The sequence below is a fragment of the Truncatella angustata genome, assembly GCF_020726525.1.
Source record: "Truncatella angustata strain MPI-SDFR-AT-0073 chromosome Unknown BKA67scaffold_4, whole genome shotgun sequence".
In the NCBI taxonomy this organism is placed as follows: Eukaryota; Fungi; Ascomycota; class Sordariomycetes; order Amphisphaeriales; family Sporocadaceae; genus Truncatella; species Truncatella angustata.
In genome coordinates this window covers 2,330,792-2,349,043 of record NW_025763384.1, presented here as the reverse complement: position 1 = coordinate 2,349,043, position 18,252 = coordinate 2,330,792, and the positions used below count along the sequence as shown (strand labels likewise).

Here is an 18,252-nt window from a genome sequence, read left to right as displayed (position 1 = left end):
CCTAGCTTCTCTTTGTAACTCTCTCAACTCAAACGTAAGGGAGGATAGGTCAAATACATAGGACTTCACGGCCTTAGCTCTTGCGAAAGACTTTTGGACATCGACGCAGGGCCCGTCAACTTGCTATTCTGCCTGTCTGTAAGACACGCGACACCGATGGGGGCTCTTTAGCCAGAAACGGACCACACAAATGCCGTGGTGAGAGGGTCAGCCCGTCGGTCGATGGGGAATGCGCATGCATCGTGTGGAATTGTTCTAGAAGGCAGCGCATTCGCTAGTTTCTGACCCCCCGCGAACATCCCCAAATCGCACAGTCAACCTAGTCTCCCAGCACATTCTCACGTGTCCCTCGAGCCATGTACGCGATTAATCCCAACTTGGTTCAAAAATACCAATATGGCCTTTCCAGAAGCCCCCCAGCTGAAATAAGCCGCACATCGTGGCCCAACTCGTGACTCGTAAGCAGATCGGGATACTAGCTATCATCCGCATATGCCTGCCCACTTTGTAATGGTCAGCGCGCCCCCCATGTCAGGATCATCCGGCGGACTGCCCATCGTAGACCCTCAACCCCTTGGGCCTCCCTGACTCTACTGTTAAGTGTCGGAGATTCAGTGCGTGACTAGCTCGCGGGGAATGGTCGCGCTTTGTGCTAGTAACGACTACTGCTGGACCTATCCCAACTCTAAATAGATAGGACTGTTGTTTTTACACCATGTCATTATGTTCCATGGCATTCACTAGTGCTTAGGCAAGGAATAGAGATCACGACATATACCATACTGCGCTCCTAGGTCATACTGCAAGAAGAAGGTCTGGATCTTTGGGCGAAAGGCTGTATATCACGCGTCAGGCGTCTATAGCTAAGCCTAATAACGATACTACGAAATCTTGTTATGATATCTGCAATTCCATAAACTTCATACCCCGCACGGCGTCAGGAGGCGGCTGCGGCACCTCTTCTCGCCCAGTCTCGAACAACACCAACCAAACCGCGTCGGCGTTCACAACCTCAAAAGCCTTCCTTGCTGTCTCGTTGCTGACGAGGCCCTCACTGCCGAAGAGCGCAAGAATTTGTTCGAACACATCGTCACCAACGCGGACGAACGAAACGATACCGACTAGCAGATCTTGTACAGCTTCCCATATCTGCCGCGCTTGCGTAAATTCTCCCAGACCTGCCCCACTAGGTTGAGAGGCGATGCTGAGATTCATACTTTGCAATGGTTCCTTTGCCTGAAGACCATCTGCTGATCGGATCGGTATAACAAGCTCGGAAGTCGGTGGTCCAACTACTTGCACGGAACTCCGGGTTTCAATGGTCTTTCGACTGGAGATTCGGGAGCTTTGCGTCGCATTATTCTTTGCCTTTTTAATCCACTTTGCTAGACCATCTGACCACTCTGTTTCGATCCTTGAGCTTAGAAAGTCGCCCGCGCTGTTACACAAGGCAGTGAGCGCTTTGCATGCCGATATCACAACGAATGACTCGGGATCGTAGAGGCGCTCTACCAAAACAGGCCATATGGTATTGACAACTGGGAGAAAAGCCTCCTCATCTGGCGATAGTGCTGGACAAACAATACCAAGGAGATCCAGTAGCGACTTTCGCAGCGTAGGGGTTGGAGAAGTAAGATAATGCTGCGTGAAACCCGTGATTCGTGTGAGGAGTGAATATGTCGGAGTCTTGGGCGGCGGCTTCTTTTCGACCTCTTGACCTGATCCCTCCTCAAGACCATCGTGTTCGCCTGCTGTTTCACCTTGGTCCTCCCTGCGCTTCCAAGGCTTCTTGGGGTGACTGATTCGCTCAACGTCATTTTCTTCCTCCCGCCGCCGCCTTTTTCTTTCCGCGCGTTTGTCAAGATCTGCCATGATTTCCTCGACCTTGGTGATCTGCAGCGGTAGTTTTATGTGATCCGATATGGGTCTATCAGGATCTTCTAGAAGCAGCTGGTCCGACTTAGCGCCTTGCCTTACTATCTCAGCAAGAACAGCAAAGAGGTTCTCGACAAAAAGAGTGTATCCGTGATAGTTATCCAGCGCACCAAAGATCGATGCTACGACGTCGTCCAAGAACGGTATTATTCTCGGGCCAGTCAGCTTAATCATCATGCGTAGAACTTGGGTAGAAGCCGGAGAGATATCAAAGGTGTTCAGACGTAGGGAAACCGAGTTCAGCATGTAGTCGACATTCTCGATAACCAGATCCGCCACATTGTTGTAGTCGCAGGACGACGCTATGCTGTTGAGCGCCATGATAGCATGCTCCCGCACCTGAGGGACGCTTGAGCCTAAATATGTTGCTATGGGGTACAGCACATCGATAAGCTCTGGACGAAAATTGATTTTCATCCTTGATGCAGCAAAAGCTGTTACTTCCAAAGCCAATGACGGCAACCGCCAGTCAGGCTCCTCTGACTCTTCTGTGGCATTGAGGACTGTGATGGAGAATGTATACAGCTCTTGGAGTACTTGTTCATGACTTTCACCAACTTCCGCTGCAGGGCCAAAGTCTATGAACTGATCAAGATCTGAGGATGAACTCAGACCGGCTTTCACAAGTTCAAATGCTAGCCAGTACGATGCAACTTGTGTGTTGCCAGTAGACTCACGTAAATATTCGAGCATATCTGCCGCCAATACTGCATGCTGCGAGAACGTGCCACTTTTCGAAATAAGTGTCAACATTTCGGTGCGCGTGGATCTTTGGTTTGTCTGGTCCATCAGGAAAGGGCGGAATTGTATGGGTTCTTTAGGCTGGTTGCTATTGTTGTTGCCAAGAACGAGCTCTGTGGGGGGTAATTCTGCTAGATTGGACGTTCGACTGCTCGAGGCCAGTAAGGCTGATACACTGTCCCTCAAGGAAGCAGCCATAGTGTTATTCAGAGTTGTTGAATCAATGCGTAATGAGCTTATAAGACTTTGACCCTTCAGAAGATTTCGAATCGCCTGCTGTTGGAGTTCTTCATCACTGGACTGCATTATGCGCGGCAGACTTGTGACCCAATTATATACGGTCGTCTTGACCGTGTCTGTGAGCTCCGGGTAGATGCCCGTCAAGTCCGACAAGCTTGTGTTCAAGCCTGCGTTCAGCAGCGAATGATTCTCGTCTTCCATGGACAGTATTATAGCGGTTTCTACCAGAATTTGAGCACATATCGATAGAGACTGATGGCACTCGTCCAGTAAGGCAACACACAATCTTTCAAGACCCAGTTGAACATCCTCAGCTTTGTGCACTCGTAACTTGAGTATACTCGCAAGTGCAAGCTTGATTTGTTCCGCTGTAGCCTTCAGCCAGGAAACTGTGAAGACTCGACCCTTAGTCTTTGCATCGCCAATATTTTCGGGCTCCGCCGTTTTCTTAAGCAGCTTTGTGATTTTAATGTCGCCTAAAACGCCCACGAGAATAGACCTCAACACAACGATACCCTTGACAAGCACTTTTTTGGGTACTTTCCATGCAGGCGGTGGTGTCAATAGTCTGCTCAGAGAAGAGATGATTCCCGGCAAGAATGTCGCTAGCACTACAGGGTCCTTGACTCCTGTAATGACAGCGTCCAATACCTGTAGAGACTCAAGCTGTATTTCTGCAGTTCCGCCCTTGGTGATAGTATCCATGATAGTCGTGACTGTATGGCCCAAAGCGGGTAGGTTTTTATCATCAACGAGGCTCTTTGATCCCGATGTTGAAGCGCCGGTAGCTGTAACCAGCGATGCGAGAGCTTTTAGAGCTTCGAGCGTTGTCTCCTCGGGAATAGCCTCAGGCTTCTGTTGGCCTGGCACCCCACCGATCACGTACGTGAGGAAAATGAGTAGTTGTTGTGACAGATCACCGGATATCTTATTTTTCCAGCCATATTGGATGAGCCTCTCGAGACACCTGATTGTAAGCTCTGTCAACCTCAACGGAAACTGCTGCTGATTCCTCAGGATATTAGACAACGGAAAGAAAACATAATCTGCCAGCTTCTCATCCAGAACTGACGCATCCTTCGTTATCTGCGTTTCAAGGACATCTGAAAGGTCCCTGATGATTGCGATCAGCTGCTTAGCGACCGCGCGCTTATCTGGTGCCTTGACAGCAAGGTCATTGATGGCAACGCAGCGTGGTTTGAGCTGTTCGAAAATTTAGTGGGCCGGAATGAAGAAACCTGCAAGGTCCACCGCACCTCTTTGAAGAATTCAGTCCTTGCCGTCGATGGAGTGGCTGCCATTTCGGTGCAGTTGCATGGTGTCGTAGATGCTGTCAAACTTGCTCAGTCCGTCGGCGAACGTTTTGGGAAGGAGGGCAAGGTTGTTGGGGCGGAATATTATACGTACGGTACCTGCGTTTTTGGCCGCCTTAGTCATAAACTGCCTGACAATTTTAGGGCACATCCACTAACGTTCTCCGCTGAAAAGACACTCCCCTCGGCCTGGTCAAACCCAATGCTGAAGTAACTAATTACACACCAACTGAGCGGACTTGGTCTGATTCACATGCCGAAGGATCGAACAACTGGGAACTATCGTGGCTATAAGTCTTCTTCTTGAATCACTTACCAGCCCCATCTGCATGCTTCCGAGAAAATATTAGATTTACTCTCAAGGCGCTGAAAATCCACAAATCAGCATACTAGATCAACATGTCGGCTTCCACGTCATTCACCACTACAGTTCACCCCTTCGACTCACCAACATCGCATGCATGTGCCTATGAGCTGGGCCTCTCCTCAGCCAAGAATGCATTTGTTTTCATGTCAGTTTTTCATCTTCTCATACCTGCAATATCTACCTCAAACGAAATCTATACTACATTTGGCGGGGCAGAGACTGTTTGTCATCGAAAGTAGCCGGTAGTCAGATGCATTTCAGTAGTACTCAGACAGAATCTATGACTGATAGTATAGTTGAAGTGGTGGGTTAGGAGATGGTCCTCACACTGTGCCATACCCTCGCGCCATTGCCAAAGCTCTAGAGCAGCACTCAGAATTGAACTTTTCTGTCTTCGAATTTAGACTTACGAGTTCTTTCAATGGCTTCGGCTTCGCCAGACTGGCCGATGATGTCGCTGATATTTCCGCCTTGGTCAAGTATTTGCGCGGCATTGGTAAAGACAAAGTGGTGCTAATGGGCCATTCGACCGGTACTCAGGTACGTAAAAGCCAGGTTACTATACAGTCAGCCGGCACACGATCAGTAGCACTTACAGGCTCTAGGACATCATGGAATATACATCTCCCGCATATAAAAATACTCCTACTGTTGATGCCTTCATTCTGCAGGCACCAGTCGCTGATCGTGGAGCCCTTGAACTTGATCTGGGACTCGAAGCTCTCGACAAAAGCGTTAGTATAGCAAAGGGGCTCAGTGAAAAAGGTAGAGGGCACGAGCGCATGCCTAAGGAGCTTATCCCTGACTGGTTTTCCCCTATATCCGCCCAGCGCTGGTACGCACTCGCAGCACCTGAGTAGGCATCTCTTGATTCTCATCTTATGGTCGATTCATTGGTATTTCTAACGGCAATACAGTGGTGAGGACAATTACTTCGCTCCAGACCTTTCCAGAGAAGTTGCGAGTTCCTACTGGTCCAGAATCGACAAGCCTCTGCTGATTCTGCAGTCAGGTGCAGACGAGTTCATGCCGCCTTCGATAGACGTGAACGGGCTTATCAAGGAGTGGAAATCGATGTGCCGTCCAGGTATCGTCAGTGATCTCTCGGGGCTCATCCCCGATGCTAATCACAGAGTCGAACAACCTGAGTCGGAAAAGTGGCTTGTGAAGACTGTGCTAGACTTTCTACAGAGCATTAAATAGCGCATCACTCCGTAAGCTAACACAATATTATCCGCTACTATTCGATATTCAGGTGCTATACGATTCCCTGGTGGCTGCTGTGATCAAAGGAGATATCTTGGGGGAAGTGTCGCCGATTTTGGTTGGGATCAACGAGGATGTTCGTTGGGCTTTGTGGGCTCAGTAATCCAGACAATATTGTGACGCGTGCATCATATATTCCGGTCCGTTTTCTATTTGTCGTAGTCGCGGTTCACTTCATCTTAATCGACGAATCCATGGAGCGAATCCGTTTTAATATGCCCTCAGCATGCTACATTTCTCCGAAGCGTTGAAACTTGCGTAAAATCCACGGCGCTGCCCTCTACATTCATCCCCTTCCATAAGCCAAAGGATACACTCAAAGAATACTAGGTTAGCCGTTAGCACTATACGAGACCCGGTTCAGAGGCATTAATCAATCAAGCTTGCGCTTTAGCAGCTCAGGAAGTCATATAAGCTTGAATAGCCATCCAAACAAAATGTAATGAAAGATAGTATTCTATATCATATCAATGGCTTCCTATTCAAGCCACTATCCGAACTACTAACTTTTGAGGTTAAGCCGAAGATACCAGTAGGAGACCAGTAGGACTCAACTATAACCAACGTAAAATTTTGTATACGTCACTTGTCCACGTTGGAGTTGGGAGAAGAGTCATACTCAGCTAATTGGCATTAGTCATTAGTGATCGATTGTGAAAGGCCGATCGGCTAGAGGAATTTGGAGGAAACATGCGGGCTTATGCCGATGAAGTTACTGTAAATCAAACCAATAGTAACAGTACATGGATGCTGTGGGATAATGTGAAATCCTATTCGATTTTCGAGACTGCTTCAGATAGCACGTTGTTCGTTGCGTTATATCGCCTCTATTGTCGTTTCGTAAGTGCAGGATTATCTAACCTTAGGTTAATGGTGTCCGCAAGCCGGCGGTGCCTGCGCCTATCTCGAGACGTAGTGTGGGCAAGCTCCAACTGCCCATCTCCCCACAGAGAACCCCACACCCCGATAAGCGGCTATTTGTCCATAGGAGGGTCACCCAGCCATATCTTTCTGCCGTATGATCGAAGACATAAAAAGCAGTGTGTAACCCTGATAGTGGCAGAAATCAAATTCTGCTTTCAAGGTGATGATCAGAGGTGAGATATCTCCGATTGAGCCAGATTCTGTCTTGCTAACCATATCATCAGCCGTTAAATTGTTGTCATCATGGCACTCTTAAACCCTTATTTGCTTGGGGCTGGGCTTCTTCTGGCCATTCTATCTTACGTATGGTCGAGTTTGACGACTCCTTTACGAGATGTTCCTGGTCCTATCTCTTCATTATTCACATCTTGGATTCTGAAATGGCATGAATTCCACGCCAACCGGACCAGATATGTTCACCAGCTCCATGAGTCATACGGCCCAGTGGTTCGAATAGCACCGAATGAAGTCTCATTTGTGTCGACGGAGGGAGTGAAAGAGATCTACCAGTCTGGAGGCAGTGGATATGATAAGACCGAATTTTATAACTTGTTCCAAGTATATGGTAGAAGGTAATGCTTGTTCCCCAGACTGCTCTCTCCCAGGCCGGTTATATATATGACCTCACGCTCACGATGACTAGAACTATGTTCAGCACACTGAACAAGAGCGACGTAGGTACTATGCATGCCAAATAAATCTATCTGCTGACTAGCGTCTAGCACGCGAAGAGAAAAAGGGTGCTCGCCGATCGATACGCAAACACAAATATCATGCGGTCGGTCTCCATGGACGGAATAAAGGAGAGGTCGGGACGATTTATCGACCACTGCACCGCATCTGTTGGCGGTAGTCTGGATATTTTTGTAAGCGGTTAAGAGACGTGCATTTAAGCCTTGACTAACATTTCTCCAGATTTGCAAGTAACTTGACCAAAGCTGGCATATCAGCACATTGACTCGTCACAGCTCTGCACAATTATGCATTTGACTGTATCAGCCATCATCTATTCCATCCTTACGGTTCAGATGCGCTTCGAAAACAGCAAGACGAAGAGATCATGAAAGAAGTAGCTTTCGATGACAGCCTGCAAAGTGAGTATCGGTTGCCTCATCTGTCAGTCATGTACTGACCTTCAAAGATCGCCTAATCAAGTACTACAATCCTGCATTATACAGCTTGATAGGAGGGATACTAGGGGTCTTCGCAAAGCCTAGAGAAACGCCCGGGGCTGATCATCTTGTTCTCAGCGCCAGCTCAAAAACTGATCCGGAACCTTTTACCTTGGTCAGTCGCATGCAGGAAAAGGCCCATGGAATGGACCACCTTGACATGGCAGCAGAGTGTCTGGATCATATGGCTGCCGGCATTGATACGACAGGCGGTAAGACCACAATTACAAGGCCGGTATTGGTGCTCGTACCATCAGACTAACATTTTGCTTTCAGACGCATTATGTTTTCTTATGTGGGAGATCTCGCAGCCGAGATCAATTGACGTTCAAAAACGTTTACAGCAAGAGATAAAGATGAGTCAGAACTTAACATCTGATAAGCTTACGTACTTGGATGCAGTCGTCCTTGAAGGCCTGAGATGCACCCCTGCAATTCCCATGTCGTTGCCTCGTTATGTCCCGAAAGGGGGACGTACTATTGATGGATATTTCGTCCCGGAGAGAACGATTGTCAGCAGCCAGGCGTACTCGGCGCATCGCATTGACCAGAAGGTTTTTCCAGAACCGGACCTTTTCAATCCTAATAGGTGGCTGGAGCAATCTGGAGATGCCGAACGAAAACGGTTGTTTTTTGCGTTCGCTAGCGGAGGCCGTGGTTGTGTTGGAAAGCAGTAAGTGCCTGGTCCCTTAGACACAAGAATAACGCTGAAATTGCCATCCAGTTTGGCACTTGCCGAGATGAAGACATTACTGGTTGACGTCTATTCTCGATTCACGACACTCCCCGACCCATCCATGACTCAAGACATGATGGAAATGTCAGATCAGCTCATTTCGTCCCAACCATTGGGTAAGAAATGCTTGATACGATTTCTGCCGTTGGAAAAGAACGGGAAGGAATAATACATCCCAAATTCGAGACTATGTTTCGAGACTATTGTATTGCACTACGCGTGCTACATAATCATTAGATATAAATACAAATGACAATTTGGAGCATAGTCTAGGCACAAGTTTCGTACACATCTACTGCGAATGAATGTATTATAATCCGGAATACGTGCTTACGGGCCGCCTAGGTAAGATCATTTCTCGCGTGTCCATAGCGATTGCCTACCGATTTCACACTTTGCTTTACATTATCATATGTCACGATCAGAACCGGTAGTCATGGTCACAAGAGCTTAGCTATTCTGATTATATTCCTGGACTTACATCTTGCCATATCTTTCAGTTCTACTCCAACCGTACGATCTTCGCAACAGATCGTAACGTTCATTATCAGAAGTGACAAGGATACGTGAGTACTGGGACGTATGAGCATGGAATCATCCGGAACATTTTCTCCCACATGTCCGTATAGCATTGTCAACCAACCATACGTTCCCAGAGGTTCTTTGAGAAATTTAGCCGTCTACACATAAATTCCAGAGAAGTACGAGAATGCTCTCCAAAATATGAGCCGGAGTCATGTACGATTTGAGCTGGACATAAAAGTTCTGAGTTATTGTGTCATGCAGCGGCTGAATCACGACTATCGAGCCATTGTGTAGTGAAGTAACCCATCAACGGATCATAGACAACGTCTCGTGTGTTTTGGCCAGATGCACCTGCTGATTTTTTGAAGCAACACAGTTGCCTGCACAAGAGCAGAGTGCATCATACCTATAGAGATGTAATATGATATGTGACGAGAGCTCCTACAAATACTTCAGAAAATATATTTGACATCATGTAGCATGCTAATGGAGCCCTAAAAGCTTCTATTAACAAGAATATCATGATATGAATACATGGGGTCAAAAGCAACAGGAAGGCATATGAGCGTAGCGATGTTGGGAAATTAAAGCAAGTATAAGTTTGACTTGCGAGTGTGGGATTAGTGCAGCCAGTGTGACTAGGGTATTTCAGCTAGAATAAATATCCCTCATTCACAGCAGTCCAATCAGCGCTTCATAATATACTAAGTGTGGCATCGAACCAAAAGATTGACTTACTAAACAATATACTTTGCATGTGAGAATGCACAAATAAAGAAGTGAAAAGGACGACACAGCTTGCAGCGGCAGGGCACAATTTCCTCGTCCAGGCCAAACTGAATCATAGCGATTTCTGTTCTAGAACATGTCCACACACAGCGTGTACATAGAGTGGTTAGGCTGTTCGCCAATGTCACATCAAGTGTGCCATCTACTACATTCTGTGAAACATGCGGCCCAGACCAAGAACAATGAAAGCCTGTTTGAGCCTGGATTCATGGAACAAAGAGAGGCTGTGTTCAATAGTAAGAGAACACTCGCGACTTATCATGCGCACTGGGCACTAGAAGCCCTGACAACCTAGGAAACACTTCATGTAACATCCCATCTGGTCCTTCAAACAATTCCTGGCGACCGGGTTTTTGGGAATCCATCGCAAGATCATCTCGGTTAGCACAAGGCACAGTCATCTGATAGTCCCGGGGGACATGAATGTTGTGCAACACAGACTAAAACCGGGGCTGGATCTCCGGCCTACCGGGGGCCAGCTTCCGCTGCAGGAGGCAACCTCCCTGTCCGCCATAGCAAAGAAAAGGAAATTTTGATGGGGGCGGGGGTTCGTACTATACATAGTAGATACCACGAAGGTTCAAGCCTACACTAGATTCTTGCTGTATCGTATGAGCCAGGGGAATGGGAACGACGGGAACTAGCGGAAGCAAAAAACCGTTGTGTGGTTGATTACATAGTACCGGTAGGCGGCGTAGACTTCCGCGCCCGAAGTATTTTGGGAACTGCAAACGCAGTACCGCTTTTCAACAACTTTCTTTTCCTTTCAGGGTCCAATGAACTACATCACAACCAACTGTGTGAAGCGGACCGCAGAGGCGTCATGCTAATTACGTACTCCTCGCCGTATGCACAAACAGATAGTCTACGGCCGCGTTTGGTCTGAAGATGGAAGGAGGGCCAAGCTCCTCTTCGTTGAGAGAGAAGTGATCAGTCATTTCTAAGCCATGTTAGATTGATTTTGTTTTCTCCCATTGGTGAAGGGGAAGGGCTAAACGAAGATCGCCACTGCCGACGAGTTTTGGATCCCCATTCCAGTGGAGCAGTGCAGGTCTGTGGGCGCTCCGTGTGCTGGCCAGTCCAATATTGACGGGAAACGCGTGAGACTTGCAGAAGTCGGCTGCAGAAAGAATACTCCAGGAGCAGAAGATACGCCGTGAGTGCATTGCGGAATCTACGACAAGAGAAAGACAAGGAGAGAATACGGAGTCCATCGCACATCTGCGATGCGGCCCCACAAAATCGTCGCCATTCACCCCTCATTTCAACTCGCATAATATCTGATGCAAGATTTTGTGAGTTATGACAGATCTCAACGGGAATGTCGCCTGTGTGAAGCCATGACCACCAGTCGTGTTGCGTATCTTTCTGCCCATAACTTGGATAATGGCGAAGAGTCTTTCCCTTCTAGGTCATGTGGCTGCGAATGACAACACTACACAAGGTAATCAGATCATCGAGCAAATTCCACGCATGCGGAGAGCCACACAAATGAGAAGAAATCCCAGATAATGAAACATGCGGGGGAGGAATCGTTTGTTCGATGACGGAGTACTGTGGAGGTGGGAGCTCCCGTCCCAAGATTCAAGCTAACAGGGTTGCATTCTGCTGCAGAGGGCCAACAGCGGAAACCGGCCATATAGAGTTGCAAGGCATCTCGAACCGAATTAGGCACTTCCCGTTGCCTGAGTAATTTGAAACGAAATAGTTGGTGGTAAGCGTTGTTTAGATTGCCACTGCATGTCGAACACTATTTGACGTTCTGGCAGTATGACACTAAGAACATGATTCAATGCTCCTGTAGAGTGCTGATGCCGTACAACTTTTCCGATCGTCAGAAGCGGCTGACCACCAGCTCACCCAAGTAGAATGCTAGTCAAGATGATAATTACGATACAGTGCTTTTCACAGTGTTGGGTGTAGTCAGAAGTACCCATCTACATCGAAGCCCACGAAACACACTCAATTGATAAGCCCTGCTATTGGACGTCATAATCTTTGACAAACTAGGTCGCATCCGAAACTAGCAGTTTATAAAGCTACTTTGTGTTGAATGGGGCGTGCTCCTTAAGGGGATGAGTGTTTGGCAACCCGGAATACCTCTCCCGTTTGGCATCTTCTGCAACGCCGGGTATGTGATCCAATGTTCATTATTAGTGCAGTTGGGACTTGAAAAGGAAAAACATGATCGTGACAGCATAATATGGGAATAAGTTGGAAATCAAACGGCCGCCAATCTGCATCGCCAACAGATTTACCCCGCCGAACACCAAAAATAGAGGAAATGAGCGAACTGGACTGAAGTCTTGAAATCAGGAGACCACCAATGACGTTTAGACATAAAAACATATACCGCCAACCATGTATGCAATCAAAGTCGAGCCGCCCCGCAAATGGTATCACTTCCTGTAGTAGTGTATCCACCATCATGATTGATCTTTTCGCTGTTGGCGCGAAGAAAATGCACACAAATGCCGACCCGGGGTGTTTCCAGAAATGTGACACAAGGACGCGAATACGTATGAATCAAATGCAGACTTGGTCGCATGAAGCCGCTCTTCTTGCTGACGTGAAACAAAATTTCAGACTGCCTGCCCACCCATGATCCCGTCTCTTTTTCGTGTCGCTGTATGTGTGTTCTATAAGGTCGCCAACAACACCAAGAAGAATGATTTCCGGAGGGTGTGAAAAAAAAAAAAAAAGGGGGGGGGGGGGGGGGGGGGGGGGGGGTCGTTCCCAGATAACTGGACTACATGCCAAGATTATGCTGATTTTGGGTATAATAGAACGCGACTGACGTAATGGAGTTTCGATGAACTAGAGCAAAAGAACCGTGCTGTTGACCTAGTTCGCAACCGACTCAAGTGTCATGAGCACTGTCTTCACATCATCGGCTTGTGAGGTCCTTCTTGCTTAACGCTGGAACCCGATAGCCCTCTCCCGCCCTGATGACCATAATCAGGATATCCTGGTGCAGAGGGGAGAGGATCTAAAGTTCTGAACATAGTCGCATGACTCATGTCATGGCTTCTTGATATGCCATCATATATGAGGCTGTATTGCTGCGATTGCGGCATAGGCGCATTCGGAGGGCCCACATGAACCGGCGCATTCGATTGATACCCGGGACCAGGCATTGAATAGCCGGTCGCACTGCTCGGAGCTGTTGTATGTGCCCAAGTACCATAGCCGCTCGGTGTTGCTGGCGTTGCGAATCCAGAGTGAGTGTCAGCCACCGACGGTCTCCGACCAGGATCGTGCGGTCCCATGTACTGCATATCCGAAAGTCCCATACTGTTAGATGCGTGTAGCGGTGCTGCAGCGGACAACTCGTTGTACCTAGCGACGCCCTCGTCGAACTCGGAGCCTGGAAGAGGCTGAGTGTAGTGCGGCCCCCTCAAGACAACGTCGTTCATATAAGCACCATGCATAGAGCCATCTGCAGCATCGATCGACCCATGCGTGTTGGGGTAAGCCGGAACGCTCTGAGCGAGCCCCCTATGGGGTGTGAGACTTCGAGAAATTGGCAGGCGGTCTTGGCCTTCGTCGATCCTCGATGGGCTGCTCTCCTCGGTGTCATCATCGTAACTTTCGGCAAGCCTGTCATCAGATGTTACATGGACTTTCATAGATCCGTCTGTAAGCTTGATTAGAAATGATCTAGAGGAATCGGGGGTTTTGTATCGACTGACCAACCATTCCGGCCCGGAATCTTTCTTCCTGCTTTGCTACCTTGAAAATTTCCTCAAGATATGGCTTCTTCTGGAGATTGCCAGTCTGGTTACTGTCAGCAAACCACGCAGAAAGCGCTTCCCAAGTAACCTCTTCCAGCTTGGCGATATTCAGCTGGAGTTTCTTGATGTCGGAGTGCTGGCCATTGTTTGGCTCAATAATCATTCTCAGAATATGACACAATAAATGTAACCGTTCTGTCCGGTGATGTTTAGTATGAAAGTAGCCCGATGACTGTAAAGGGTGAGTGGTACCTTTTTTATACAGATGGTCTGGCTCTTTGTGCCGGACTTTGTGCTCTGTACCCTCTCCCCATGGCTGCGGCCACCAATCTGGTGCTTTCTCATCCTTTCCAGTGTAAGGATGAGTCGACTGCTTCTTAGGCTCTACAGTTTTTATCCAAGCTTTGGCGATGAGCTTGCAAGCGGCTTGTTGGCAATTCTTGAATCGTTGTTCGTAAAACAGCCACAACTGTTTGCTATCACTAACGGCGATCGGTTTCGTCGTCTTCTTCGTAGTGGGCCGAATCTGCATATCTTCCCCACCAAGGTTTCGTCGCTTCCGTGCAGGTCTACCAGAAGTGTAGTCTTCCTGAGAGTCTAGATCAAAAGCAGACTTCCGGTAGGGAATTGAGGATTCTTCGAACGAAGGTGTCGAAACTATGCCATTCACGTTGACATATTAGCAAATAACCTCCGGAGCGTTGGCCACGATATGAACTCTTACCACAGGTATCTGTTGGGGTAAAAATGTTATTGAAATTCACAGCATTGTAGAATTCTTTGACCCGTTCGGGAGGTATCGAATTGGGCGTACAGAACGTCCTTTCAGAGCCGTCGTCCAGGATCGCAGCCATGAAGAATACCTTGACTGGAATACGAGCTTGTTCTCGAAGAATTTGGTGTAAAGGCTATGGCAGCTTTTGTCAGAATTGATCTTGCCAGGTCTGGTCAGCAAGCTTACCAAAGGTGCGCCTTTCCTTGCAGGCACCTGCTGCTCATTGTAAAGATTTTCAGCAGGCTGAAGACCACGACTTTCCCATGTAGGGCCCAAGGCAGGGTAGTATTCCCTACCAAACCTGTCTTGTTGACCCATCCCGCGTGATACCTGTCGACTCAACAGGTTAAAACTATTTAGTAATGTCGACGACTGGCGCCACCCAGGCCTTATCGGTCTGAAAGTCTTTTATACAGAAGCACGCAAGAAAGTTGCTGTGGGCGACGGCAAATCTGGGCTTGAGCCTCAGAGACAAACTCAACAAACGCCACCCCAGAAGAGTTCCAGCCGGCTCTACCTTGATCGCCTATACGAATAGTTAGACCAACTGAGTTTATGTTAAGGCCCGTCGTATAAGTGGTGTTTTGTTGTGTTGAGAAAAACAACTCGGCGTACTACTGTATCACAGCAGGTGAGCGACGCCTGCAGAAGACAGAGTAACAATTCGTAGTGAACTAAGTAGTGCCGCTTGGTTCATGCCGTGAAAGCTCCAGAATGGGGCGTAAGACTTCGATGTGCGTGCAAGGGTGGATATATAAGAGCTGAGTGGCAATTCGAGAAGTACACTCCGTCGTGTTGACTCGTGTTGACAAGCTTGGAGAAAGCTGTGGGAGGTAGCCGTAACAGAATACTAAGTAGAAAACTTGAACGAGTATGCAGGACGCCCGTCGAGGGCGGAAAGGGGTTGGACGAAACGACCTTTCTTTGTTGACTGGCGAACACGGGAGGTTGCTTCAACGGGATATTGATGTGGGCGGATGAGTACCAAACGGCGTTATGGGTCCCAGCACTATAGAACGCCTGCGGCTACCAAGAAGGGAACACCAGATGGAGTGGGCGTTCGCGATAACAAAGAAACCAACTTTGAGGTTGTCAGAGGCTACCGCCGTGTATGTAGCTCTGTGGACCAAAAGAGGCTGTGGGGCCACAAACGATATTCACTCCCAGTCGCGATAATGCATGAGATGGGACCTCAGTCTGCCTGCTCGCTATCTTGCGCCCGTGAGACATTAAGCAACGAATACTCTCCGTTCGTAACCAGCAGCTGTCTCGGGACGTGGTTGCTGAGAAGTGGGAGATAGGCGGACTCTAGACTCAGTTGAGCTCAGCGTCTTGATCAACGAGATTTAAGCGGCAACTCTAGGCATGACATACAAGGAAGTGATGGCGTTGGTAGGACGGGTGGTTACAGGGCGGCGTGACTGAATTACCAGTCAACGGAGCGTTGCAATATGACACGGAGCAAGCTCACTGGCATTGCCGTGCAGGAGGTCCCTTAAGTCTCGAGAATTGAAATCGAGGAACAGGTGACTTGCGAGTCCTGTGCCACACCCTTATGCGACCAAGCTCGTCTGAGAAACAGAACTGCAGACCGGCAAGAACAATGGAAGAACGAGTCTATTCAGATGGGAACAGCGAGACCGACAGCTCCTTCCGCAGGACGAGGCGTGGCGACAGGTCAAAGACCTGAAACTCCTCGAGCTGGCATTAATATGTTCAGGGCACGAGAGAGAAAAAGAAATCAGTGCCAGGCAATCGTAGGCAGATGCTGTGGAGAAATACTGTGTGTGATGTATGTATTCACCGTCGGTAGATGAAGTACTTCGATCAGCTCTCTAAGAAAGCAAGGATCGTAATAGCAGTAAGTATCCTTGCCCCTCCTTTCTGGGTACGTTTGGTGCGTTTGGAGAGCACAGTCGCACGCAGTGAGAGGACAGCAGATGACTGGGTCCTCACTAGCTTTACCGTTCGGCTGGGGGCTGATTGATGTCGTAGCAAAAAGCAGTAGATTCTCAGGGTGGGCAAGGGTGGTGGCTGTTGCCCTGGGCGCAGCAAAGGGTGCGAGACTCTTGACTGGTACAGGTCTGGCTCCGGAAAGGCTGGCGGCATGGATGCATGGGTGTTTCCTCCAATACAACCTTTAGCAGTTATGTTTGGTAGGTAGGGACTGTGCAATCGGCCTCCAGCATTATCTTCAGGATTTGCTTTATTATCGCTTTTTCTTCTCCCCTACCCTTGAGGCTCTCAAATCATGGGCCAATTTTTTTGTTGGTGTCGCAGGAAATACAAACACCAGTGCTGGAAGCTCAACTCTGCAGATTTCACAAATGGACTTCCATTATCTAGAGCTGCTCGAGTGTCCAGACGTGATGAGTTTCGTGTATAGCTGATTCGCAAGGAAGTCTGCTAATCCCGACAGTGGAAGAAAGAACGCCATGACATTGGACAAGAAAGGAAACAAAAAAAAAGCAATGAGAGAAAAAAGCCACACAGATCGGTGGACTATGTACACGTTGTGTGGAAAGCAGGCCCATGTCGGGACAGGGGCCTCAGTGACAAGCATGTGGAAGAAATAAATAGAGTCGAAAGAGTTTGTGGGCCCCGGGTAGCCGGCGGGGGTCATCCCTAGCAGGACCAGGAGCAGTACTCCGTAGCGGAGATGCACCATGCCACTCCTCTTCAGGTGCTGTCAATCAAATTTTGTATGCATTTCTCAGTGTCCAAAAGCGTCGCTGCCAAAGAATTGAATGACGAGTCGAGCAAGGTTGGATGATCTGGTCCACAACGCTACTACATCTAACAGAGTTTATTATATGAAACAGTATAGTCGCAAGTTCTTCCCGCTTTGATTTACCCCACTGTCTTTCCATCGTATGCTTATACTCTGGCTCAAATCCGTTTGCGTAAACGATTCCCGGAGAAAGTTAAATCGTCTTGATACAGCATTTACTTGGGTTTTTATTGCTTTTCTCTAGAAACAGCTTAGCAAATACTTCAATAATGGGTTTCTGGTGGCAGCAAGCGCCAGCCCCGCTCTGCTGTTACCAGCCAGTCACGATTGTGTCTAACAAAGGCGACCCATGCCCAGAAATCATAACTGCTGCGGCTGCAACCGCCATCAAAAATCGCTCAGGCGGTTGATTGTCGATGATACAAACTCACCAATTGCCTGACCTAAGCAGGCATAACGCGAACGTGCAATGCTTCCTCCGAATTGAAGCCTCTCTTACTCGTTCATCAAGCACAGATGTCTTGATTTCCATGATTGTGTTCTAGCTCACTTACGCAGTATTCTGGGGCCAATACAACCAGGGATGTCCGAGACCTTCTCTAGGTCAACGAAGCTGGAGCGGGGTTGGTTCATCACAGCTTGAGCCGAAATGTTCGGATTGTTCTCCTACCTCATTGCAATATGCAACATCTCCCGATAAGAACTGGATTAGACTGCCTTGGAGATTTCTTATTACATGCGCATTCGGCATAGAAAAGGCATCCGAAACTCGGCATTTGTATCGTATGTGCATCGGCCCTGATTGGCCGTATTTGACACGCCCTATCAGCAGATTGACTTTTATCACCATCAGCGTGCCAAATTGACTTACACGGGATGCTCATCAATATTTTTTTTGGCCTCTGGATGAACCATATTACATGTGCCCGGAGTATACTGTGCATAAGCTTTAAATTTTAAAAAAAAATTTGTTACTGTAGGCGGATTGGTTGTGTAAAGCGACA

At 48.1% G+C, this 18,252-nt stretch overlaps 4 protein-coding genes across 4 annotated transcripts; 2 read left to right on the top strand and 2 right to left on the bottom strand.

Annotated features, from left to right (window-relative positions):
• Nucleotides 1–438: 438 nt before the first annotated feature.
• Nucleotides 439–4,326, bottom strand: BKA67DRAFT_565119 (HEAT repeat protein). Its single transcript, XM_046102792.1, has 2 exons — nt 4,173–4,326; nt 439–4,119 (listed from the first exon to the last, which is right to left on the bottom strand). Exons 1-2 carry the CDS (start codon nt 4,215–4,217, stop codon nt 895–897), a joined length of 3,270 nt encoding a protein of 1,089 aa, XP_045958694.1. The 5' UTR covers nt 4,218–4,326; the 3' UTR covers nt 439–894.
• Nucleotides 4,327–4,452: 126 nt separating this feature from the next.
• On the top strand, nt 4,453–6,057 carry BKA67DRAFT_691444 (uncharacterized protein). Its single transcript, XM_046109171.1, has 4 exons — nt 4,453–4,741; nt 4,899–5,136; nt 5,202–5,452; nt 5,514–6,057. Exons 1-4 carry the CDS (start codon nt 4,629–4,631, stop codon nt 5,797–5,799), a joined length of 888 nt encoding a protein of 295 aa, XP_045958693.1. The 5' UTR covers nt 4,453–4,628; the 3' UTR covers nt 5,800–6,057.
• A 972-nt stretch (nt 6,058–7,029) lies between these two features.
• Nucleotides 7,030–8,863, top strand: BKA67DRAFT_592548 (cytochrome P450; the record flags this gene model as incomplete). Its single annotated transcript, XM_046104849.1, has 7 exons — nt 7,030–7,358; nt 7,430–7,460; nt 7,509–7,656; nt 7,755–7,880; nt 7,928–8,170; nt 8,235–8,631; nt 8,683–8,863. 7 exons carry the CDS (start codon nt 7,030–7,032, stop codon nt 8,861–8,863), a joined length of 1,455 nt encoding a protein of 484 aa, XP_045958692.1.
• A 3,801-nt stretch (nt 8,864–12,664) lies between these two features.
• On the bottom strand, nt 12,665–15,164 carry BKA67DRAFT_278713 (uncharacterized protein). Its single transcript, XM_046095933.1, has 5 exons — nt 14,704–15,164; nt 14,467–14,650; nt 13,995–14,399; nt 13,701–13,937; nt 12,665–13,645 (listed from the first exon to the last, which is right to left on the bottom strand). Exons 1-5 carry the CDS (start codon nt 14,833–14,835, stop codon nt 12,891–12,893), a joined length of 1,713 nt encoding a protein of 570 aa, XP_045958691.1. The 5' UTR covers nt 14,836–15,164; the 3' UTR covers nt 12,665–12,890.
• Nucleotides 15,165–18,252: the final 3,088 nt, after the last annotated feature.